Below are 26,352 nucleotides of genomic sequence, written 5' to 3'. Positions count from 1 at the left end.
AAACTACTGATGCTAGAAAAGGAAACACTTCCCCTCTGGAACTAGCAAAGAAATAAATTGTCTTTCACAACCTAAGGATAAGCCCAAATATTGTTAACTGTAGTTAAGTGCCAGCAATACAGTCAGGACAAGATCCTGAAGAAGAGAACATACCCCACAATGTTGACACCAGGACTTTATTTTCTCCTCCAACTCCTCTTGTCTTCTCACAAAGTTCCGGCAAAAGCTTCTTCCACCAGAGGGACTGAAAACAGCAAAGCACAGGCATTATAATTAGTGGAGAAAATCTTGCTGGAATCCTTGGCTCAATTAAGGTCAAAAACAATGGGACAGTTCTGTTCAATGAGGAGGTCGCTGAGATGCAGGAGTGGATCCAAATGTGCTCCACAGGAGCCTTTGTGCTGAATGGAGGCAATCATGGTGGGGGGGGGGAGGCAAGGGTTAGAACAATTGCTGATGTGTCAGTCAGTGTGGAACGAGCTGCCAGAGAAAGTGGTAGAGACAGGTACAATTACGACATTTGGACATGTGCATGGATGAGAAAGCATTGGAGGGACATGGGCCACGTGCACTGGCTCAGATAGGCAACTTGGCCTGTATGATGAGCTGGGCCAAAGGGCCTCTTTTCATGCTCTCAGAGTCTATAAGAAGTACTTGGATGTGCATTGGAAGAACCAGGGCCTGAAGATGGTAAGTGAGGTTCAGTCTTTCTGAACTGAATGGTCTCCTGTGTCCCATGTTTTCTAAGACTCCATTTAATATTTTCATGGTCCTTGAATGGGAAGGTAAAACACATGGAGAAAGGGATCGAGGCAAACCTGATTTCCCTGCTGCATCTCACGAGTGGCAAACGGTAGAAGTGCCTGCGGACATCGTTCAAGCAGCAGGTCGGTGACATGCTCACATTTGCCCAGTTTGGTGTCACATAGTGCATGGATACTAAGCTCAGCAGCACCATCCTCAGGGAGTTGTTGCAGAAGATGAAGAACAGATCTTATGTCGATGGAAGAACCACACAAAATCGACTGAATAAAATAAAAGAAATACTCAGTAGCATTCTCATCTGTGTGCAAAGCATTTGAATCACTCGGACTCTGGGCCTCATTTGTTGCTGAACAGAGAGAGGGTGAAAGATGCAAGAAGATGGACATAGGGATGGTTTTGGCCAATGACTGCAAAGCTCAGTAGTATTGGCTGCGGTGAAGCCAGATGTGGTATTCGCCAACCAATCTAAATGTGGTAAAACAAAAGTCTGCAGACACCATGGCTGAAGTAAAAACACAATCCTGGAGAAACTTAGCAGGACAAAGTATCCTTTATATAGCAAAAATAAAGACTCACAACCAATCTTTAGGGCTTGAGCCCTTCATCAAGGTATGGCGCCTGTCCACATATTGTCCATACCTTGATGAAGGGCTCAAGCCCTAAAGATTGGTTGTGAGTCTTTATTTTTGCTATATAAAGGATACTTTGTCCTGCTAAGTTTCTCCAGGATTGTGTTTTTACTTCAGCCATGGTGTCTGCAGACTTTTGTTTTACCACATTTGGATTGGGGGTTGGCGAATACCACATCTGGCTTCACCGCAGCCAATACTACTGAGCTTTGCAGTCATTGGCCAAAACCATCCCTATGTCCATCTTCTTGCATCTTTCACCCTCTCTTTGTTCAGCAACAAATTGTGCTGGTTGACCTGCTGTGTTTCTCCAACGTCGTGCTTTTACTTCAACTCAATTCTGGGTCGGATATGAGGTGTCAAAATCTTTTGATTTTGAATACAAGTGAATAATGGATAGAAAAAAACCCCAGAATGCTCGAAGAACTCAGCATCTTGCTATTAAAGGGGTGCAGGAAAGGTTCACTAGACTGATTTCTGGGATGGCAAGACTGACGCATGAAGAAAGATTAAATAGGATTCTATATTCCTTGACCCCCTTGCTATACAACACTCCCTTGATCCGTCTCTCCTTCACTGCGTAGGTCCTGGATACATTGAACCTGCCAAAATGCAACATTTCTCTAATCAATTTTATCAACCATTCCACCTGACCAACTGATTAAAGTCCTGCTGCAATCTTTGACAACCCATCTTCAATTCCAGACACTAGTTTCATTCACAAAGTGCTAAGCATGCCATGCACGTTTTCATCTTAAATCCTTGATATAGATCACAAGTTACAGGCCCTAGTCTAAAAAAACCTCTTTCACCATCTTCCATGAAGCCAATTTCTATCTATTCTTCTGTCTCTCCTTGGATTCCATGTGATCTAACCATCCAGAGTTGCCAACTGAGCTGAAATCCATATATTCATCTACAGCTCTGCCCTGGTCAACCTTCTTGATCACATCAAACTCGATCAGATTTGTGAGACATGACCTCCTTCTTACAAAACCACGTTCACTAGCAGAATCAGCCTTTGTCCCTCTAAGTGCACGTATCTCTTCCTCCTCAGAATACTCGCCAGTAAATTAAAAACAAAGATGCCAGGCTCACTGGTCTGTAGTTCCCAGGCTTTTCATTGCAGCCCTTTTTTAATAGAGGCACATTTGTCATCCTCCAGACTATTGGCACCTCACCTGCACATAACGACTCATAAATCTCAACCAGGGCATCTGAAATTTCCTCTCTAACATCCGACAGTGTCCTCAGATGCATCTGATCAGGCCCAGGAGATTTGTCTACCTTCATACGTTCCAGGTCCTTCAACACAACAGCGGTACAGTTAGCACGACACTGTTACAGCCACCAGCAACCCAGGTTTCAATCCGGCGCTGTTTGTAAGGAGTTCGTATGTTCTCCCCGTGTCTGTGTGGGTTTTCCCTGGGTACTCTGATTTCCTCCCATCATTCAAAACTTATGGGATTGTAGGTTTATTTGGGTGTAATTGGGCAGCATGGGTTTAATGGCCAGAATCAGCCTTGATTGTGCAGCAAATAAAATTTTAAACTTAATACCAACTGTTCTCAGGTAATTACCATTGACTGACCCAAATTCCTCAGCTGTCATGTCTTTTTCCACAGTAAAAATAGAGGAGTATTCACTGAGGACCATCTGTGTGAGGAGAGAGGTTGAGTGTCACGATGATCGAGGTTGAAGAGGAAGTTACAGACACATTGAGTCTGGGCTTTGATGGAGGCAGTGATGGAGAAATGAGAATGGATGAGATTGAGGATTATAGCCAATAGGGAGAAATAGTTGGAGTTAAAGAATTTTTTGATAAATTTTCAACCCTATACGAAAGTGTGATCACAGAAGATTTAGTACAGTGCTTTTCAAACCAACCCCCCCACCCCACCCCCAACCAAAACTCTCATTCCAGCTGAAGTAATCCCTATGCCCTAAGTGATTAGTAAGGGATTGCTTAATGTGGGATGTGAGTGGGAAGGGAAGGTTGAGAACCACTGCTCTAGACCCAATTGTTACGGAAATATTTTGCTTGAGAAAAATTGCCATTGGCCTATTTCCTTTGGAGTTATGAAACCGGGCACATAACGAGTCAATGAGGTCTGATTAAAACAGTGATTTTCAAACATACCGCCTTAAGCAATCCCTTACTAACCACAGAGCACACATGGCATAGGGATTGCTTAAGGTGGAAAGAGTTTGAAAACCACTGATTTATGCACCATCTTACATTTTAATCAAGCTTCATACTCTCAGCCTCAACTAGGAATATCCATGCAGACCCACTGAACCTCCTACAAACTTCTGGCATTAAAACTGAAGCTCAACCTTGCTTGCCCTGTTTTTTTTAAAAAACTATCTTACCTATTTCACTGCCGTGGGTGACACACACTGTGATCTCCGAACTATGCTTCCTAGGAAAGAAACCCAGGACCAACCTGTAGCTTTTGCAGATCTCCACAAGGATCTAGTAACTGGGAACTGGATTCATTGATGGTATGGATCCATGGAAAAATCGGACCAAAATGACCACACAAATCGATCTGTTTGAAAAAAGTGATTAAAATTTATTTTAATTGTTACCTGATGAAGGGTCCAGGCCCGAAACATTGGTTACCCTTTACTTCCTATGGACGCTGCTTGACCTATTGAGTTTCTCCAGCACGTTTGCATTAAAAATTATTTGTCCCTTTTCTTGTTCAATTATATTTGGGATTTATTTATCCTTTTTCCTGCCCTCGTAGGAAAATAATACAAGAACACTACGATATACTGGGTATCCTACACCAAGGAAGTACCTGATCCTTCCACTACCTACATGTTGAAAGCAGGAAATAAGCAATACATTTTAAAAGGGTTAACTACTCCATTAAAATGGTTGATGCAATAAACACACATAAGAAATCAAAGTTAGCACTACACTATTACAGCGCCAGTGACCCGGGTTCAAATCCAGCACCGTCAGTAGGGAGTTTGTGTTCTCCCTGCGTCTGCATGGGTTTCCTCTGGGTGCTCCAATTTCCCCCCACCCTTCAAAAAGAAGTACGTGTTAGTGCAACGCTGTTAGAGCAGAAGTGACCTGTGTCTATGTGGGTTTACTCCCACCCTTCAACACATACAAAGCTTGGAGGTCAATTGGGTGGCACAGTCTCTTGGGCAGAAAGGGCCTGTCACTGTGATGTATGTCAAAATTTACATGCCAGAATGTTGCCTGTGATGTAGAGCTGGTGATGTGTTTCTTGGCCCGTTGTCAATAGGAGACACAGAGGCCAATTTTTATACATAGAAAAAATATATTTTGAACAGGCCATTTTTAATCTGGTGCCTGGGTTTCTTTCAGCTTTTACTTTGACTTTATCCCAGTAAAGTTCCTTCTGACAGAAGAAGGGATCCCTCAGGCCTGGCATAGAATCTAATGGGGAGTATATTTTGTAATGGGCGAGTGGACAATTAGCTCAGAATCAACACCCAGGTTATAGTTATTAGAAAATAGAACATTACAGCATAATCCAGGACCTTCAGCCCACGATATTGTCCTGTTCTATAGAAATCTACTCACCAATCTAAACGCACCCATAATGCTCTAAAAGTCCTGTGAATGTCCCTATTGTACCAGCTCCATCTTGGCAATGAATTTCAGATACCCACTACTCTGTTTGAAAAAAAATGTCCCCCTGCTGTCTCCCCTCCCCTTACCTTAGCACAGTGGTTCTCAACCTTTTTCTTTCCACTCACATACCACTTTAAATAATCCCTATGCCATCGTTGCTCTTTGATGAGTATGGGATTGCTTCAGGTGATATGTGGGTGGGAAAGGAAGGTTGAGAATCACTGCTCAAGACCTAATTGTTACTGAAATATTTTGCTTGAGAAAAATTGGAGTTATGAAACCGTGCACATAACGAGTCCATTAGGTACAGTTCAAACAGTGGTTTTCAAACTTTTTCTTTCCACCCACATACCACGTTGGCAATCCCTTACTAATCACAGAGCACCTATGGCATAGGGAATACTTAAAGTGGGATGTGAGTGGAAAGAGGTTGAGAACCACTGCCTTAACAGATGTCCTCTCATATTTTGCTATTGTTGCCCTGGGAAACAGTTGCTGGCTGTCCACCCTTTTTAATGCATCTCAAACTTGTCGAACTCTATTAATAACCTCTCCTCCTTTGCTCCAAAGTTAACCTCGCCTCATAATACACGTTCTCCAATCCATGCAATGGCCTGGTAACTCTCCTCTGCACCTTCTCCATAGCTTCCATATCTTTCCTGTAATAAGATGACCAGAACGGAACACAATATTCCAAGTGTGGTCTAACCAGTCTTATAGAATATCACATACACAAGTACGAAATGGAATGGAAATCTCACTTGCTGCAGCTTCTCAGGTACATGAAACAATCAGCATTTTAAAAACAAGGAAAAAAATTATAAATATTCAGTCATAATAGAAAAAGATCAGAGTCAGTGGTCCCTGAACTTTGGTGTGGACTGTCAAACAGAATCTTCAACAGAACAGCCTTTGGCCAGTGTGGAACCACTGAAAGCAATATTATGATTACCACATAGACAAAGGAAGAATCAAGTGTATTAACAATGAAAACTTATCTTTGACTTCATTGGCACACCAAAGACCCAATCATTATCTTAAAATATATCTATCATTGCACTCTCTGACATTTTACCAATCCCACACTAATTCCTAGGCACTCAAGCACTTCAACCCATATCACAAGCTTACCCAGGTAGCATTACAAGGGGCCAACCTTCCATGAGTTGGTTCATTGTATGCAAGGAAATAAGAATTTACATTGGGAATGGGGACAGATATAGCTCTACAAAGTTTTGTTCATAATCACCCAGCCTAATGATCATCTGGAAAATACAGAGGCCCAACACAATGTGATAGTATCATCGATTTTCATGACATTGCCATTGTTGTTCGTATTCTTGTGGCCACTTTAACATGTTCAGCTTTTACATAATAAATGGCCATGTCATCAGCTCCCTGTGTGGACAGATACCAGCGAGGCTGTGGTTGCAGGCTGCACACAGTGGGTAAGCTTGCTCCTGGGCCCCCTGACTGAGTGGTACCAGCAGGTGGAGGGGCTAGGCCACATCTACATACCAGTTCCTTCACCGTTTTGAGCGGCTTCCTGTCAGGCTTCAGCTTCCGAGCCATCCTCTGGATGTACACCGACACCAGTTTCATTAGCACGAGTTCAATCACTTCTTCCTTGCTGCAGGATATCAATGTGGCTTCCCAGAAATCAACCAGTGCCTGTGGAGTCATCGCCTCACCACCTCGGACACCTTTACCACAGAGTCCCTGCCAACAATCAAAACCCAATCACTCAACCATTATTCTGACACTTCCCTCCTATGCTTCTGGGATAAAGTACCATCGTATTTATAATAGTCTCCTACTCCCATTTCTTGAGTGATTGCAAGCTAGAATTGGGTGACTGGAGAAGACCTTGCAACACTTTGGAAAGATGAAGGGCATAGGTAAACGATGGTTCCAAACCAATTCAAGATGATGCTGTTAAATACCAAGTGGGTCATCTAATGTGCATTTGTAGACAAGGTCTTTTTTCCAAGATGAGGCAATCTAAAACTAGAGGGCGTAGATTAAGGGGAGAGGGGAAAGGACCTTTTTACATCAAAGATGGGGTTTATGGAAGGTGCTTCCAGAAATGATGGTGGGTACAAGAATATATGGGCTGTTGATTCGAGATGAGGAACCCATGCAGGCTGGGGATGCTGGCAACTTGTGACAAAGAACTCGCATCAGGCTGCTGGAGACTGGCTGAACGGGTACCAAAGTATCGGAGCCAGGATGCGAGAGGTGCCGAGGGCTTGCTGATCGTGTCAGAGGTTCGGATCTGGAGCTCGGGTGACCAACGATATGGACTAAAATGTGTGGCTGCAGAGGCTACAGGTGCATTAGGCGAATCCACGGAAACGAAACTATTCTCGGGGGGGTGGACTCTCCATTTGGTTCTCTTTCTCTGACTGTAAGGGTACCAGGCAATTTGTGTTAATGGTGAATCTTTGACTGCCTTATGGTATACTAAAGGAAATTTTGTGTAATATCACATTTTCTGCTTTATTGCATAATAAAAGAATCTTGAATCAATTGTAATGTTTAAATAAAATCATTTAGACAGGATAGAAGAGGTTTAGAGGGACATGGGCTGAAACTGGGCAGGTGGGACCTGTTCAGGTCAGCACAGACAAGCTAAGTAGAGGGATCGTTTCCATGTTGTGGAGTTTTCCGACTCCTACAAAGGAGTTGGAGTTGACTACAAGTAACATCATTTGGTTGCAAACAGCCAGTCCATTTTTCCATTCTCACCACACTGATAGCCAACAAATTGAATCAGGGAAATACCAAACTAAAGCACAGGGAAAGGGTAAAGGAGTGAGATTAACTGGAGAGCTTTCAAAGTGCTGGTAGTCAAATGGCCTCCTGCATAATTCTTCTCTCTGCAAGGATATTAATAAATCAAGAACATTGGCTCCTTCTAGTGGTTACCTTTGATATTTACCTCTAATGCACTTCAAAACATTATGCCCATGTGAAAGCAAAATACTAATACTCGCTGTGAAATCAGAGCCAAAATTTAAAACTGTAAACATTCCATCAAACGGAAAGACCCAAACCGTCGCCAATACTTGTGGAATGAAGTTTCAATCCACCTTGCGAAGAGCTGTAAAGAGACCGTTAAGGCTCAAATAAGAAGCCGTAGAGAGAAGATGGCAAGGTCTTGGTGAGGATTCAGGATTAACTGGAATTGAATTAAAGAACAGTTACATGGCGACTTGGGACTGTTCACCTCGGAGTGAGGGTGGCCAGTGGAAGGTTCCAGAGCGATGTGGGCAATGCCACAGTCAGAGTACAAAGATCGTTGATAACCGGCCTGGCCAAACATGGACAATGACCTCCAGTACCAGCACAGTCCGAATCCAAAGGTCAGAGATAGGAACCAGGAGAGGGATGTTTTTGTCATTATGCAGAGTCGTTACAGCTCTCGGTCAGCAGTGGTAGGAGGTTCAACAACTTGTAAGAGGGAACTTAAGGTGGGGGGGGGCACAGTTAACACAATGCTGTTTGAGTGCTCGCAACCTTGGATCGAATCCCGCGCTGTCTGTAAGAAGTTTGCACATTCTCCCAGTGTCTGCATGGGTTTTCCTCTGGGTGCTCCAGTTTCCTCCCATCCTCCAAAAATGTACAGGGGTGGCAAGTAATTTTGGGCAGCACGAGCTCAATGGCTGGAAGGGCCTGTTTTCATGCTGCATGTCCAATTTAAAATTCAAAACTGGGAAAGATTTGCAAGAAAAAAAGTGTCTGTGGATGATCAGGTGACATAGTTGTGGTGAACCAAAAAAAAACACTGCATCAGTCTTCTTTGCTCCGCAGCTGGCTAACAGCACCCCCCACCCCCAGAAAGGACAGGATTGCACTGGAGAAGGTGCCAAGGAAATTTGCGAGGACGTTGTCTGGGGTTGAAGGTTTCACTTGTGAGCTATCAGGTGGTGTTATTCTCGGAGCAGAGGATGCTGCGGGGAGACTTGGCCTCAATTACAAGGGGTTTGGGTAAGGTGAATAATAAGAAACATTCATCTGAAATCAGGGGCCACAGGTTTAAGGTAGGAAGTAAGAGAACATGAAAGGAATTTGAAGAAACATTTTTGTTTCCCACCCAATGGATGGATGCATTCTCTGAGGTGGTGGAGGTCATATTTAAAAGGTATCTGAATGGCCATTTGAATCACCAAGGCATGAAGGTCACGGACAAAACGCTGCTAAATAGGATTAGCAGATATGGGTACTCATTAACTAGCACTGACATGGTGGGCCGGAGATCTTCGTTTTGAGCTGCACGAGTTCAGAGAACAGATTGCATCATACGCAAGGCCAGTTGGGCTCAATAGTGAATCTAGAGGGTTGTCCTATCATCTTTACAAGAGGATCCTTTTACATCTGGTATATCTCGCTTAGAACCTTTCACATGAATGGGTTGTTGACCTTCAATAAAGGCCACCATTCAACTACATTTGGTTAATTTCATTTACTTTACTGTATGCTCGTGGTTTTCATCAACTTGAGTTTCACGGTTTCAAATATTAATTTTATGTTTAAAACTTGAATTAAGTTCAATTGATTTTAATTAGAGGCGTTCAAGGACAGTGAATCAGCATTAACCAGGCCCAAAAGCCCACTTACTGATTAAAGCCCATTCTCCCCACAGGCTGGCTGGTTATTGGGCACACCTTGGCCACTAAAAGCATCTGCAGGGCAGGCAGTTCCAAGGAAAGGTGGCACCATCATTTTTATATGGACACATGTTTGTCAATCCCACAAGAGGAAGTTAGAGCATGGCCTCCCAAAAATCTAGATTTGCATGTATTAATATTGGAGCACGTTAGAAAATTCTTATAAAGTGACAATTCTATTTTAAATTTCTTTTTCAATTTTATATTTTAGACCTACAACCCCATTTCGGCCCACGAGTCCATGCCACCCAATTTACCTACATCCCCTGGTTTCGAATAGTGGGAGAAAACTGGAGGCCCCGGGGAAAACCCACGCAGACACGGGGAGAACGTCAAACTCCTCACAGCGTGGGGTTAGAATCATGATCCCGATCGCTGGCGCTGTAAAGGCGTTGTGCTAACTGTTACACCAACATTATTTTCAAGATAATTTGGTTCCTTTCATTGTACCTTCACACAACTTTTCCATGTGTAAGAGCAACCTTCTAAATGGGGACCCTACAGCCCCCTGGGGGCCACAGCACATTTAAGTAAAAGCCTGGTTTGCTTTTCACCTCATGCAACAGAAATACTTTGAATGTATTTTTTAAAAAACGTAGTCAGTACTGAAGAAACCAAATAGACTGCTTCTCTGGGAAGGGGGCCCAGGAACACTGAGTAGAGTTCTGGGGACACGGTTGGGGGGGGGGGGGGGGGGGAAATAGCTGAAAGAAAAAACATTGACTATGGCTGCATTAGAGTGTCATAGTTAATATAACTGGCTCTCCACAACTCCAGTTCAATCCTAACATCTCCCTGTGACTATATCCCACAGATGTGCAGGGCAGTAGCTATACTGTAAATAACTCCTGGTGGCTGGGTGAATGGAGGGTTCAGGGGCAATTGATGGGAAGGTGAGGGGAGTAGATTGGAATTAGTGTACATGGGTGCCTGATGGGCTAGGCTGAAGGGCCTGCTTCTGTGCTATATTTACTCATGTTAAACTTGACAAGTTCAGTATTTGATGATGAACAGAAGATTCCAAAATTAATTTTGATATAACAAAATAAAATTGCAGACAAACCTTGAAGAACAAGTCGGCCTCCTCGAGAGTGATTTTGTCACTGTTCAGTAGAGCTACAAATGCAACTACCAAGAGGCCCGGCTGAGTCCTCTCTAGCTCACGGGAAAACTCTGTTGCCACCACACCATGACGTCGCAGGAGATTCGGTTCGTCCACAAATCCACTAACTAGCTTCATCTACCAAAAGCAAGCAGATGACAGATGAAACAGTCAGTAACCCAGGGTGGTTTGATTATCAACCCTCCCCACCCACACCCCCTTCATATGTTCTCAAACGTAACTCCTGGCTTTCAACACAAGAAATAAAGACTGGTCAGCAACATCATGGTTGCATTTTTTTTTAACCTCAGTACCATCTTGCACTAAACACATTCTGCAATTCCCTTATTATCTAAAAAGCCATTGATTGATTTTGACGTTACTGTTTCAAGGACAGAATCAGGAAAATGTATTTGCTCTGAATTTACCCAATTTTGGTCAGAGATTAAATTCCATCCCTTTTCCCATCTTCAGTCCTGAGAAACATAGGCATGAAAATTAAAAACTAAATGGATGGATACACGGATAGGATGGGTTTAGAGGGTAAGGGCCAAATGCAGGCAGGTGGGACATTTTGATTGGCATGGGCAAGTTGGGCCGAAGGGCTTTTTTCACACTGCATGACTCTGTGACTTTGATCCATCTTCATCTGGAAAATCTTGGATGTTAAAGCAGAACAAAAATCTTCTGTAGTCTGGCCAAGTGTCCACCAGGTGTCTGGACTACCGGTAATCATTAAATTTGTGATGTGTGTCTGCAGAGATCCCAGGTTGAATTTGTACACCTGCAACATGTTGGGAGTTTTGTTCCTTATCCATTGCAAAGGGAAACACCTTTTGAGGCTTGACATCAAGGCTAAGCTGTGCCAAGTTGGTTCCCTCAGATGTGGATAAAAGATTAATTGGTGGCTCGGTTAATGTGGAGGCCAGTGATTGGGGCTCGAATCGGGCACGGTTTGTAAGGAGTTTGTACATTCTCCCCATGTCTGCATGGTTCCTCCTACCCTTCAAAATATACCAGGGTTGTAGGTTCACTGGACAGCACAAGCTCGTAGGTCGAAATGGCCTGTTTACCATGATGAATGTCTAAACTAAAAAAAAATTTAGAAAGGAAAAGCACATTCTAATCCCTGGTGCTCCAGGCATCTTTTCTCTCTCACTTGTCATAACTGATTAACCAATTGTTGACATTTGGGGGAGCTTACTGTGCAATTTTACAAGTTGTCCACCTGTGCTCGTCCCATTTGCCGGTGTACAGCTATAATCCCTTAAACCTTTCCTATCCATGTACCTCAAAACACAGAAATGCTGGAGGAACTCGACCATAGGAAACACTGCGAGACCGGCCAAGATCCTCCAGCATTTCTGTGTTTTGACTCAATCACAGAGCCTGCAGACTTTCGTGTTTCACTCTATCCATGTACCTGCCCTAATGCCGTTCCCTTTTTAACATTGTAAGCACCACGACCTATGGGTCCCCCTTCCACATACCCATCACCTTCTGGGTGAAAAACAGTTGCCCTGCACGACTCTTTTGTGGCTCATCTGCAATCTCGTGTGTGTCTCAAGAAAAGGTTTCCCTGTATGTCTCTCACACCTTAAATCTATGCCCTCTAGTTTTGGGCTCCCCTGCACTGGGGAAAAAGACTCAGTCCTTATGAAGGGTTCTGGCCTTTAGCATCTGCAATCTCATGTGTATCAGGAAAAAGACTATGTCTACCTTATCTATGTCGTCATATTATGAGGTCTTCTCTGCAGTTTCCTGCACCCTGGGGTCAAAGCCTCTCTAGAATTCAAGCCCTCCCTGTGAATCTGACCTACACTCATCCCAGCCCGCTGACATAATTTTTTCTAGAGCTGGGTGACCAGGCTACAGACTTTATTAATTGCAAAGTGCTTTGGGACATTCTGAAAGGGGCAGAAAAGACAAGTTTTCCTTCAGCAAGAGTTTAAAGCGGAGAGTGCAGCATCTGCCTCAGACTTGACCTCTGGGTATCGAGTCATGGCCATTTGGTATTTCTGCTGGTCTTCGATCCTTAGTGCCACCGCTGCTTTGGTCAGCATCACCAGTGGCGATGGGCTGATGGAGGCCAGCCTCTCCAGATGGTCCCACGCTGTTCTCAGGCACACATTGTTCATACACGGGCTGCACAAAGCGTGGGGGATGTGGGTGGGCTCAGACAGCTTGAATACCTGCAACACCAGGTCTGCTGTTTCCTATAGAATTTAAAAAAATGTTACTGTTCTAAATGCATTTTATTAAATATTTTAGCCAGTTACTTCAAGCTCCTAAATGCATCAGAATTGAGATTCGGGGGGTGAGGGGGGGGGGGAAGAGAGCTGCAAGATTACATTTTAAACAAATTTAGACATACAGCACAGTAACAGGCCCTTTCAGCCCATTACACTCAATTAACCAACTGTTTTTTTTTGAAGGGTGAGAAGGAACTGGAGCACCCAGAGGAAGCTCACGCAGACACAGGGAGAACATACAAATTCCTTATAGACAGTGCCGGGTTCGAACCTGGACACTGGTGCTGCGACAGCTATGCTAGCTAACAATGCCGCCCCTCTGCGCTTTAACAAAGTTTTGCGCGGTAGTTAGCGCAATGGTGTTGCAGCACCAGCGCTCTGGGTTCGTATCCGACCGCTCTCTGTAAGGAGATTGCACATTTTCCCCGTCTCTGCATGGGTTTCCTCCCATGTTCCAGGGGTTGGCAATTTAATTGGTAAAATGCGGGCATTTGGATGATATGCGCTCATGGGCCCTGCTATCGTGTTGCATCTCTAAATTTTAGCAAAAAATACTTGTCAACAGGAAATTAAACTGCACATAGTAACTGACAGCTATAAAGCAAAAGTACACCAGTAAAACACCCCAAAGGAGAGTTAATAAATAAACATTAAGCCAAACCACACTGAAATTACCTGAGATCATCAAAATCTCAGAGAAATAACTATTAAAAATTCAAAAGTTGAAAAGAGGCAGAAAGCTACGGGAAGGAAATACTGCGAGTGAGATTAGTACAACTGGAAGGATGGGAGAGAAAGGCAGAGTGATAAGATCCCAGGAATGAGAGAGGGCGGAATGCAAGGAGCTCAGAGCTTTGCACCGTTGGAGCAGGTCACAGGGGCAAGGCTACAGAGGAGTGAGAAGGATGAGGTACAGCTGAACAAGGCTGATAGACTACCGTATTTTCACTCCTGTAACGCGCACAAGCATATAATGCGCAGAAAATCAAAGCATGTAAAATATTTTCGAATAACGCACACATGCATTTACCACTCGGGTGTAGTATTCTAAATCCTGACTGGCATTTAAACGGGATATGAGACAAACACATACCGGTATCTGCCACAGTTAATCTCCCACAATTAACACCCAATCAACTTCCCTCAGATGAGTCAATCACCCATTATATAGATGATATCCTCCTGCAACACATTAACAAGCTTTGGAGAGGAATCAATTAAATAGATCAAAGACAGCCTTCAGAGTTGAGCAGGATTTTAATTCTAATGTCTTAATTCAGAGGCTCTTGACATGTTAATCTCCTCCCTCAGGAAATTAACATTGATAAGGAGCAGGCCCCGAGCCAGAATGCCCTGTTTATAGGAATACCGTGGCATTCAATACAAAGAGATATTCCCAAGATCAAAATTTCCAACGCCCGCTATTAATTGTGCCCGTTCTTTCATTGCTGCTATTACACTCTAAAGCTGACTATAACATTCCCACGCTCGCTATAAATTGCTGGTGAGACTTTCCCAGGGCCACTATTAATTGTGCACGTTCTTTCAATGCCGCTATTATATTCCCACACCTGCAAATAAATTCCCGGTTCGATTTTCCCATGCCTGCAATTAATTTGATCAATCAGGGCGTCAAGGGTTGCGGGAAGAAAGCCAGGGAGAGAAGCTGAGTGGGATGATGGATCAGCTCATGATTAGAATCGTGGAGCAGACTCGATGGACCAACAGGTCTACTTCCACTCCTATATCTTGTGATCTCCTGCAGTCGCAGGGGGTAGATGCCAAGTGGACGATCATAGTAAATGCTGGAGGAACTCAGTTGGCCTTGCAGCATCCACAGGAGGTAAAGGTATGTTTACGGTGAGTTCAGAGCCTCATCATTCTGAAACCCTTTTGTTGCAGCTCCAGTGACTGTATCATTTCCTTTTTCAGCAAGTTGACAGGCAGATTCATCTTGCACCATCTGAAGCTGACAGCCGGACACCATTAGGCAGCACTGCACGGAGTTGTCTGAATTAAGTTAGATTACATCCAAGGCTACATTAAGGCTACTTACTGCACTGAGTGGCTCTTCAATTTCCTCATGGACTAAGTGCTTTATGTAGTACATGAATCCTTTTCCAAATTTTTGAGGTTCATTTTCCCATAAAAGTCTTCTGCTGATTAAGTCATTCAATGACTTGCCAGACATCTTGTAGTAGGGGAGAGTGAGGTGAAAATCACCGGTCTCAAACCTAGTGCCAAAATAAGTCCGCACAACAGTTAAAACAGCCGTCAAACAGATTAGAAACATGCAGTCTTTCAACCCCTTAACATGGTGCGAATTAAGAACATAGATGAAACATTGTCTATTCTCAAAAAAATCAGATAGTCCTGCCTTAAACAAGAATGGTCATGCAATGAGAATTGTGAGATGCATCAAAACAAAGAGCAAACAAAGAGGGTAATTGGCCCTCAGTATCAACTAGACTTCCTTTCTCTACTTCTTGTGAATCTTTCCTCAAACAACGATTATATAGCCTTCTCTGGCATAGTCAGAGCCTTCCACCATCTGATCCATGAATGGCCTGCCCAATCCTGATCTCCATCCAGCTCTCATGAAGGTTTTCCTCATTCTACCCTATCAATCCTTCTCAAGGGTCTATGAAGAACTTGATCTCTATCATCCCTAATCTTCTATGGTTCAGGAGATTCCAGTGTGAGATGTGTTATCTCCTCTCATACTATAGCTCTTTTGGTCTCCATTGCAGTGGCTTGCTGTAGTCTTCTGGGTTCTGGACTGTATACAGGGCTCCAAGTATGAATCGTGTTAATATAAACAAAGACTTTTGCAGGCATCACGTGATCCTGATCAAGAAGGTGCAGCTCACTGAGCTGCTGTTTCACAGTTCCCACAGCCCATGTTCAAGCCCAGACTTCTAGTGCCGTTTGCGAGGAATTTACAATGTTCTCCCTGTGACATGTTACCTTCCTCTTACTGTTTCAGTTTCATCTCACTTCCCAGTGACATGCAGGTAGGTTCATTGACAATGCTAAATTGGTCTGTGTGAAATAAATCCCAGAGGGAATTGATGGGAATGTTGGGAACAACAGGTTATCAGTGGTGTAATGGGCTTGCTGTGTGAGCCAGCACAGACTCAATGGGCCAAACAGCATCCCTGTGTGAAAACATATGACACAGCCAGACAGGATTCAATGTCACATTAATGCACTTCATGGTAAACTAGGACTTTTGAGATGTGGAGGCACGTACTGACTGAAACAATCCCCCAGTTGGACGCAGTTCTCTCTGAAAGCGGACAGTAATTGGTCATCATCAAGCTGGCCGAGGTCAGGATCCAGGAGGGCAGCCTTTAGCATCAGGTGGGTCTCACTCAGCAGATGGACGTAGCTCTGTGGACTGCAGGTCTTGTACTTCAGACTATACTCCACCTGTGGCAGGGTTTCAAATTTTAGAAGTTCAGATCTGCGTCCAACGAGTAGCCCAATACCAAATGGAAAGGTCGACTACTCACCATCTCCCTGCAGAGCTGAATTGTTGAAATCACCTGCAGGCAGTACAAATTCCACCCAGCCTCTCCGGTAACTGTCTGGTTGTTAGTAACAGTCTTGGTCTTCTGGGGTCTGCAAAAATATTAGACGCTTTGATTTGGTGCCTCAATGGAATTAGACAAACTTTCCCGTCTTGTATTTGAACTAATTACCACTGAGGTTAGGCAAGACAAAAATTAGATGACGTGGGCTAACGGTGATACATTAACGGCCTACATCGCTATGGTGGGAGTATGGATCGAAATGCCAGCCGAAGTGGTGATCGCTGGCTTGATTTTGATATTTACATAAAAATTGGATGGGAAAGGCGTGGAGAGCGATGGTCTGGGTGTAGGTCAACGGTACTGGGCAGAATAATAGTTCAGCATAGACTAGATGGGCCAAAAGGCCTACTTCTGTGCTGCAGCATTCTGAAGGTTTTTGGTCATTCACTAGATTTACTTTCCACAGGTGTCGTGAATGACGAGTCTGGATTATTCATCTTATAATTTACATACCCAGTCCTGACCTCTGGATGATGGGTTTTGAGTTAAATGCAGTGCAGTACGTGGTGTCCACGATCGGGAAATGCTCGCAAGCTCTGTCTCCTAATTGAATTGGAATGCATTGGGTTCACATTGCCTATTTGTGAATAGACGATGGCAGAACATCAATGGTTTCTAATACCTTATTAATGCAATCCCCAGATTCCCTTAACACTACACACATTGGTTTTTTGTATTTATACGGAACATTACAGCACAGTCCAGGCCCTTCAGCCCACATGATGTGCCGACCAATGTAAACCTACTCCACAACAATCTAATCCTTCCCTACCTCACACCCATAACCTATTTTTCCGACATCCCTGTGGTCATCTTTTGAAGGAGTCTATTGTATCTGCCTCCACTGCCACTCCCTGCAAAGCATTCCAAGTCCCCACCAGTCTGTGCAAAAAAAACTTACCTCCAAAGCTTCCTCTTAATTTTCCTCCACTTGCCTCGAACAGGTGCTGTCGGAGCTCTGGGGGGGGGGGGGGGGAAAAGGTGCTGGCTGTCCACCTTATCCAAGCCCCTTATAATCTTGTGTACCTCTATTGAGTCAGCTCTTCAATTTAGGTATCAGGGCCAAATAATCACATGGACTCAACTGGAGTAAATCATTCTGGAATATTCCATGTTTCGAGGAAGGTAATAAAAAAAATCAAAAAGGTTCCTCAGTCAAAGGGTAGACTTTCACCCAATTTGTACGCTGCCCTTGGAATGGATGGCCCAGGGAATGGAGTTAATGCTGTAGAAGGATGGACTGAAACACTTTCACTCACGATCCTTTTCTGGATTCATTCCGCTTGCTTTGCGCCTTGACCTCTGCTTTGGCCATCAGTATTAAGTGGTTCCTGGAATGACACGCAGCTCTCAGCCCGATAAAGAGTTGCATTCGCAAGGCAGAGACAGGGAGAAAGAACGGTGGACAGGCCTAACCACAGAAAACAGCAAGAGGAGAATATTTATATTAATGAGGCATCCATCAGTAAAGGGAGGGCATTTAACAGTAAAGCATCCTCTGCCAACTACCACCACTACCCCAATCCTACTTCTGGAAAGCAAGCCGATGGATATTCCACAAGATTAGCCGGTCAGATCAACTGATAGTACCCCAGTCTGTGAAACATTAGGTTGGGGTTGAATCCAGCAGTCAGGCACATGTGGCATACACTCCCATCTGATGTGCAATCTCCAGTTACCGATTCTTTATAATTTTAATGATACAGTACAGTTGAAGGCCCTTCCGACCCATGAAACGCACGTCATCCAATCAACCCCATATGACTAGGAGGGTGGGAGGAAACTGGAGCACCTGGAGGAAACTCATACAGATGTGGGGAGACCATGCAAACTCCTAAAAGACAGCGGTGGATTTGAACCCGCTGTAATAGCATTACGCTAACAACTATACCAACTGTGCTGCCCATCTGCTGGAACATAACAAACAGGAGAACACCAAAGGGCTTCTCAAGCATGATCTGACATTGAATAAGATTGTGGCTGTTCTGACTGTCGGGGTCATCCCTCTTTCTGGCCTAGAGTCCATGACTCTCGATTCCCTGTCATCCAAAAACATCAGCTTTGCTACCTGGTTATTAAATGTGCACATTCTCTGGAATGGAGAACTCCTACTTGTTACCCTCTAAATGAAATTCTTTCTTAGTTCATTCTTAATCTCTGAAGTTCAATGAGAGGAAAGTCTCTTCATTGAAAACACTTTGAATGCTCCTCAAGGTGAAAGGCATGGACAGAGTAGATGTAGAAAGGTTGCTTCCCCAAGGTGGGGGAGTCGAGGACAAGAGGGTAAAATTTCAAGATTAACAGGCGTCTGCTTAGGAGAGAATGTGTTGGAATTTCTTCAGTCAAGGATGTAAATCTGTGAAATTTGTTGCCATAGGCAGTTGTGGAGGCCAAGTCAGATTTAAGGCAGAGATTGATAGCCAGGGCATCAAAAGGTTATAGGGAGAAGGTCAGGCATTGGGGCTGAGTGAGGAAATGGATCAGCTCATGGTGGGGCAGACTTGATGTGTTTAATGGTCTATTTCTGCTCCTATGTCTTATGATCCAAGTCGGAGTCAATTTATCCTCCATTAACAACATTAATTCAATAGACTGTGATATCATGGAACTTCTTTTGCTTTTAGAAGCCGCCATATGGAATGAAAGATTGCAGCTGAATTATTAAGAGTAAATCAGTACCTTGTTATTGGTGTCAATCTCTGGATCAATATCCCGAGCAGCTACTGCACTGCATCGGACACTGTAACACAGCAGGTTATTCCTGTCAGAATGGGAAAAGGTTTTACAGACAGGAATCAACATACACCAATTAGCTGAAGAGCATGATTACATTGAAGCATTAGAGCTCATAAAGCACATGTGGCCAGGTAGTCTGTTCTGCCAGAGTGCAATGCTAGTCCATTAACTCGGGAACCTGCCTACATTTTGTTCAGACCTTGAAGGGTTCAAGCGAAAAACATTGGTTATGTATCTTTATCTTTGCTCACTGTCAAAAGACAAAGGAGGAAAAACCCAAAACCCAACCACCAATTTTCCCTTGCAACCGCTGCAACCGTGTCTGCCTGTCCCGCATCGGACTTGTCAGCCACAAACGAGCCTGCAGCTGACGTGGACATTTATCCCCTCCATAAATCTTCGTCCGCGAAGCCAAGCCAAAGAAGAAGAATAAAAGACACTGCTTGACCTGCTGAGTTTCTCCAGCATTGGGATTTTACTTCAATCATGGTGTCTACAGATTTTCATGTTTTACTCTTAGTCACTGCTCAGTGACTGAAAATGGCCCATCCAAGGCAACATCCAGGCAAATCTCATCAGTAACCTCTAGAACCATCACATCTTCCCTAACACATGGTGACCAGAACCATACAGTCTTCTACTTGAAGTCTGTAATGGAAGATTCTAACCTGCTTTTTTTTAAAATTTGCAGCTCTTGGTTTTTCAGGGCTGAGAACCTGCTTTTTTAAATTTGCAGCTCTTGGTTTTGCAAGGCTGAGAACCTGCTTGTTTTTAGAATCAGCAGACATAAGCTAAATTCCACTGAGGGGCCAGAGATGCAGTTATCTGAAGAAAGGACATCTGCGTACCAAGAACATTTAATCTTCCTGCTTGTTTTGGTCACAGACTGTCAGAAGCCTAGCCTTGATGCAAAATAAACCATTGTATTCAAAGTGATAAGCTGAAAATTATGTTATTCGTTAGAAGCCTAACATGCTCGCTTATCTTTCTTGCTGTGCTAGGAATAGGTGCTTGGGTAAGCAGTTTTTGTGTAATATAAGCCATGGTCCCGCTGCTGAATTTTGAGACTCTCCGAGAGGTGGCAACATCTCTCAGCAAGAAGAAGGACTTCTAGAGTCCAGCCAATGTCCCGGTCAGGGGAGGTGGAGAAGCTGCTACCGGCGCCCTGACAACCTACTACAAGTGTGCAGTGTTGCCTCGCTTTGGCAGTTGGGACCAGTCCAAGCGTTGATAAGTATAGTTGGGAAGGGCTTGCATATTGTAGTGTGAAATCAGCTTTTGAATTTGCAATAAACATTTGTATAATCTGAACTGCTCTCGGTGTGTGTGTGTCTATTTTCTTTCGGTACCTCAAATACTGTGACCAATCTAAAACGAACAAAGTGAGAGGTACAAGTTTACCCAAGACAAGGTCTGACCAGTGTTTTTATAAAGTTAGAACACAATCTCTTCACTTTTGTATTACATGACCCAACTAATGAGGCCAGTATCCTACCTCCCTTCCTAACCATGGAATCTACCTGTGCTGCCACCTTCAAGGATATTCAGACTTGCAAATCAAAGTACCTCAGCTTCTCTCAACTGCCTCAGATCCTACCATTCATGGTGCTTGTCTCAGTATCATTCTTTGGCTTGGCTTCGCGGACGAAGATTTATGGAGGGGGTAAAAAGTCCACGTCAGCTGCAGGCTCGTTTGTGGCTGACAAGTCCGATGCGGGACAGGCAGACACGATTGCAGCGGTTGCAGGGGAAAATTGGTTGGTTGGGGTTGGGTGTTGGGTTTTTCCTCCTTTGCCTTTTGTCAGTGAGGTGGGCTCTGCGGTCTCATCAGTATCATTAGGACTTCCAAAAAACATGCTTATCAGGATTCAACTCCATCAACATTAAACTAGTCAACACATCAATATCTACAAATTATCAACAACTCTTGATCTTCAGGTTAACTTGCTGATCAATTGGCCCACATCCATATCCAAATCATTCCACAGGCATACAATCACAATAATAAGCCTTTACCAGCGCCCTTGATTCCTGATTGCTAACCCAATTTTGAATCCAATTTGCCTATTTGATCTGGATCCCATGGGCCTCAAGTTTCTGGGCTACTTCCCCATGTGCGACATGGTCAGAGGTCTGACTGAAGACAATCCCAACCATAATGAATGCACGGCCTTCATTAGCACGCTTTGTTACATCCTCCAACAAAAATATTTAAATCAGATAGGCCAGACCAGATCAGCCCTTGATTAAATCCGTGCTCTGCCTTTCCTTGCGATCATTAATCCTGTCCCTCGGAACTTCTCCCAGTCAGTAAAGAGCAGAAAGTGCCAGAATCCTGCTAAGTGGTCACATGTTTGTAATATAAAGACCCAGAATGATTCAGAAGCTCCCTCATTTTCGTATCTTGACAGTGGGAGACTCGGCAATGTGGATTACAATCTGGCGTAATAATACTAATGGCCAAAGGGCCTGTACTGCTCGGTTACATTCTACTATGCGAGCTTTCCTTTCTGCCATGGACTCCAACTACATCTCCCGCCACCAACTTACAGAGTAACTAAGCATATCCCAGACAGTCTCTTTTTGCTCCTCCCATCAGGGAGACCTTTCAAGGCATTCACCAACACACTCCCTGCAGCCATCAAGCTCCTGAATTAACCCCACAACAGTACTATTATGCTCCCCTTGAATGGTACTAACAGATTTTCCTTTTTCCAGTAACTGTACTCTGTGCTCTTTATTTGGCTGTTTAAATGTTAGCGATAATGTTAGATGCTCGCAGGAGAACCTTCTTTTCACCAAACCAGGTAACAATGTGACAAAACACAATGGAGAGAATGGCCTCCTGTCTTGACATAAATTTATGCAATTCTGTTCAGGCGACCAAGCCACATCCTGCAGAGCAGAGGAGAAACAGACCCCCCCCGACAAGTTTTCTAACCCAAGTTGGCCAATACTAACAAGAACAGCACTATATACATAGGAAGTAGGAACAGGAGTAGGCCAAAAATGGCCCATCGAGCCTGCTCTGCCATTCAATACGATCATGGCTGATCTGTGGTGAATGTCTGGCAAGCTGCCTGTCTCCCCTCTGGCGAGCCTTGCTGTACTAACATTGGCTGTGCATTATCTCTCCTGTTAAGGACACTCCCCTTGGGTATAAATGTGCATGCACCTATTGTCTTTCATTATTGTACCATGAGTTTCTTCTAATAAAAGCCATGATGATTGTTCGACCACATCGTCTTTGTCTACTTCATCAACTGGCACTTCAACATCAGGTGTGAGAGACAGCTCCACTAAATATCTTTGGGCCTATTCGCTGCTCAGGAATGGCCAACTTGAGAGCTTGTGTGGCAACCACCGATGGAAAGATGAAGAACCAGTCTCGGCTCACTTCCTGCTAGCTGATTCCAACCTTACAATGAAAGGAACAGTAAAGGATGTGAAACCACCTGAACTTTCAAATTAATTTTCTGGTGAGAGGGACACTATTCTGAAACTTTATTATAGAGGGTACACGAGGGTTCACTGGATTAATATCTTGGTTGAGAGGGCTATCCCCAGAACAGAAAGTGAGCAGCAGAGGACTTGATGTCTGGGATTATATTCGTATGATTTACGGGCAGTGAAAAGGAATCAGAGGGATGGCAGAAATGGGTGAGGATTTGGAATTAGCGAATGGCAGAACAAGCTCAAGGGACCATGTATCCAACATGGATCCTATTTCCCAATGAACGACTTGAATCAAAGCATTGTTTCAGGATAATGGAGAGCATTACACAGAGCTCCAATCACCAACATTATCAGCTGGATTCTAACATTGGGAACTTGCACATTTATTCTCTTTCCCATTTCTGTTAAGGTCATATCTATTTTATTCATTTTCTCTTCTGTATTGTTTCTTCTTCTTCTTAAATCATTAAATTCTTGCGCTTGCCATTCTTTAAATGACTCCATGTATTCTTTAATAAGAGAAAGTATATCCTTTATCTTGCCTTTCCCTTCTTCTTCTATTTCACTGTACTCTTCCTCTTCTTCTTCCTCTGGGTTGGCCATCTGTTGTTTCTTTGTTGCCCTTTTCTTCTCTTCTTTCTTGTTTTCGTTGTCTTCTATGTTCTCCTCTTGCTGCAGGTGTTCTGCAGCTGTCATTGCCGGCTGTGGAGATCGACTCCCCAGCTGGTCCCCCCTCCCGTCGGTGTGTTTTTTTGCATGCGCGAGGAGCCGCGCATGCGCGGTTGCGCACTTTTACTCGGCTCAGCGAGCCATTTTTGTAGTCCACTTTCTACCGACCTGAGGGAGCGGGTTTCTCTCTCCACCGCGGGCCTCTTCGAACAGGTAAGGCCTTCTCCTTCTTCCGTTGTCTTCTCTTCCTCTCTTCTTACCGTTGATTTCGATTTTTCTTTTTTCGTCGCCATCTTCTTTCCACCTTTATACTCACTTTTCTTTAATTTTTATTTTTGTGCCTTTGTTTTTTCCGACTTTTCTGGAGAGGGCTGGAGTTCACCGTCCGGCCACTACTCCATCACGTGACTGCCCCCGGAACTTGCACATTTATGACAGCTGATCAATATTAAAGTCGTTTAATGGAATGCAACTGTTTTTGAAGGCTGATTTTTAACTCTTTGTAAAGTTCACTGATGGGTTCACATTCAAATCAAGCTGCATTGGTAGTGTATGTGCACATCGGTATTTCCAGTGACTGAGCCATTAGCGCAGTCATCACTGAGCTATGAGGTTGAGTGTCAGCCCATAAAGCGGACTGTTGGCCCAGCTCAGGTCTAAAAGTCTGCAGATGCTTGGACGAGCTATTAAACCTTCACCACTCTCACGTAAACGATCCCAGGGAACTCTTCCAAAGAGTCATCCAGTGGGCCTTTAAATTAACTAGAATTTAATTAGATTTATTGTCACCATCTGACTGTAGGATTTCTGTGCCCACAGAGTCTACATTTAAAAAGCATTTAATTGGCAATATTGCACTTCGGGATAACCTGAAAGTGATGCAGGCAGTGTTATGTAAATGCAAGTCTCTCTCCACCATCCATTCTCAGCTTTTTTTGAGTATGCCCCTCCAGAACTCTGCTTGAAGTTTATGGGCCCCCTGCTCTATGAAGCAGTCGGTTCTTTCCTTACTTCTACTGACTACATACAAAACACTAAAAATAGTTAGGTTATGCAAGGTGAAACAAAAACAAGGCTTTTACTTAAATGTTCTGTGGCCCCTGTTGAGAAAAGGCTGCTCCACGCACCACTGTGCCTCAAAACAAAGTGCCTGGACTCTAAACCCTTAAGCACTGATGCCAGAATTCTCCTGGCTGTGCGGTATCATACCTGGTAATGACATGCAAGAGCTGGGAACTCAACACTGCTTGTTTAGCCTTCTCTGGGTAGCTGTAGGTGGAGAGCTCCTGCACCAGATTGCCGACAGCGTACAGGTAGCCTATGTGCGGCAAGGAAAAGAAACAGAAGAGGCTGACCATCTGCTTCTCCTTCCTTTCCGGAGGACCGCTCAATTCCAAGTTACCTAGATCAAAGTAGAAAACACAACAAGTTGGCCTTGTATATTCATGGTTAGAGCCATCTGGATTTATGCTGACAGTTCCAGACCCCTTCCACATCCATTGCACACACACAGATATCCCCAGAGGGCAGTAATATAAATCTTGGATATGCAGATGTGGAAACAATATACAAAATGTTTCAGGTGCATCGCTAATTGAAAATTAGATTCTGCATAGCTTTGAAAGGTTTGGTTTATTGCCGCAGAAAGTCAAGGTATTTAAATCCACAAAGCTCAGATATTGGGACTTGGTCTTGGGTTTCTGATCTGCACAAGATTTCAAAGACACCGTGTGCATGGTGTATTCCTTGTCAATTCGCAGAGTTTTTTTTTTGCACTGCCAATAAGCTCCAGTTCTGTCTGGTCTACAGAACAAAGAATCTCAGGGTTGTATGTATGTACTTTGGCTTTGAAACAGACTGTAGTTTTATTTAAAATCCTGTGACTGCAGGGTCTGCACCCTGCTGATCGGCAGCAACCACAAGAGGTTTCAGACTCCAGGGGAGCAGAGGACTGGCGCAGGGCTCCATAAAACAAGCAGACCAACCCTTGTCTGAAAAGGAGAAACAGAGGAGATGACCCATGGGATGGTGACCGTGGCAGCGGACCAGTGAGGAGGCTCTGTGGATGAAAGACAAATGCACGTGGCGGGCTGCTAGCGTCTCGAGGAACCCACTGAGGCTGGAGGCTGCTGTCGGGAGACTCGCGCCAGGCTGTGGACTGCTGGGGACTGACTTGAAACTGACTGAAGGGGTACCAGGTATCGGAACTGGGATGCAAGAGGGCGCTGAAGGGTTTGGACTGGACTCTGTGTGGCTGAAGACACTGTAGAAGAGCTGGAGGTGAATCTACAGATACTCAGTGACTTGGGGGGTGGGGGGCGGGGAAGGCTTTCCTTCGATTCGCTTTCTGATTGTAGAGGCGCTTCAGGCAATTTCTACCAATGGCAAATCAGTCGGTCTTACAGCAGGCAAAAGCAATTTCATGTAATCTTTGGCTTGGCTTTGCGGACGAAGATTTATGGAGGGGGTAAATGTCCATGTCAGCTGCAGGCTCGTTTGTGGCTGACAAGTCCGATGCGGGACAGGCAGACACGGTTGCAGGGGAAAATTGGTTGGTTGGGGTTGGGTTTTTCCTCCTTTGCCTTTTGTCAGTGAGGTGGGCTCTGCGGTCTTCTTCAAAGGAGGTTGCTGCCCGCCAAACTGTGAGGCGCCAAAATGCACGGTTGGAGGCGATATCAGCAATAAATTTAAACTTGATCTTGAATCTTGATCTACTCTGACAATAAATCTGAAACAGTAAACATGAAGGCAGTGAAATGTTATAGAATAGAAAACAAGAATAAGGGGTAAAATTAAGAGGAAATGCAGGCAGAGGATGTAAGTGCTGGGAATGGCAGATTATGCATTATTCTGGAAGC

At 44.1% G+C, this 26,352-nt stretch overlaps 2 protein-coding genes across 2 annotated transcripts in view; one reads left to right on the top strand and one right to left on the bottom strand.

Moving 5' to 3' along the window:
* The window catches only part of cp (ceruloplasmin), a 51,798-nt gene extending 50,742 nt beyond the window's left edge, over positions 1 to 1,056 (top strand). Inside the window, exon 19 of the mRNA XM_069897410.1 lies at positions 786 to 1,056. Coding sequence (XP_069753511.1) covers positions 786 to 895 — 110 coding nt within the window. The 3' untranslated portion in view covers positions 896 to 1,056. The remainder of the gene's footprint in view (positions 1 to 785) is intronic.
* The window catches only part of hps3 (HPS3 biogenesis of lysosomal organelles complex 2 subunit 1), a 36,860-nt gene continuing 11,369 nt past the window's right edge, over positions 862 to 26,352 (bottom strand). The window contains exons 8-19 of the mRNA XM_069897413.1: positions 24,704 to 24,896; positions 19,313 to 19,394; positions 17,893 to 18,044; positions 16,553 to 16,661; positions 16,291 to 16,469; positions 15,094 to 15,271; positions 12,771 to 13,001; positions 10,747 to 10,923; positions 6,532 to 6,732; positions 3,842 to 3,946; positions 2,975 to 3,050; positions 862 to 1,025 (exon numbers count right to left, since the gene is read on the bottom strand). Of these exons, the coding sequence (XP_069753514.1) occupies positions 961 to 1,025; positions 2,975 to 3,050; positions 3,842 to 3,946; positions 6,532 to 6,732; positions 10,747 to 10,923; positions 12,771 to 13,001; positions 15,094 to 15,271; positions 16,291 to 16,469; positions 16,553 to 16,661; positions 17,893 to 18,044; positions 19,313 to 19,394; positions 24,704 to 24,896 (1,748 nt within the window). The 3' untranslated portion in view covers positions 862 to 960. The remainder of the gene's footprint in view (positions 1,026 to 2,974; positions 3,051 to 3,841; positions 3,947 to 6,531; positions 6,733 to 10,746; positions 10,924 to 12,770; positions 13,002 to 15,093; positions 15,272 to 16,290; positions 16,470 to 16,552; positions 16,662 to 17,892; positions 18,045 to 19,312; positions 19,395 to 24,703; positions 24,897 to 26,352) is intronic.

The sequence above is a fragment of the Narcine bancroftii genome, chromosome 9 (assembly GCF_036971445.1).
Source record: "Narcine bancroftii isolate sNarBan1 chromosome 9, sNarBan1.hap1, whole genome shotgun sequence".
Lineage (NCBI taxonomy): Eukaryota > Metazoa > Chordata > Chondrichthyes > Torpediniformes > Narcinidae > Narcine > Narcine bancroftii.
This window is presented reverse-complemented; position numbering and strand designations above follow the sequence as displayed.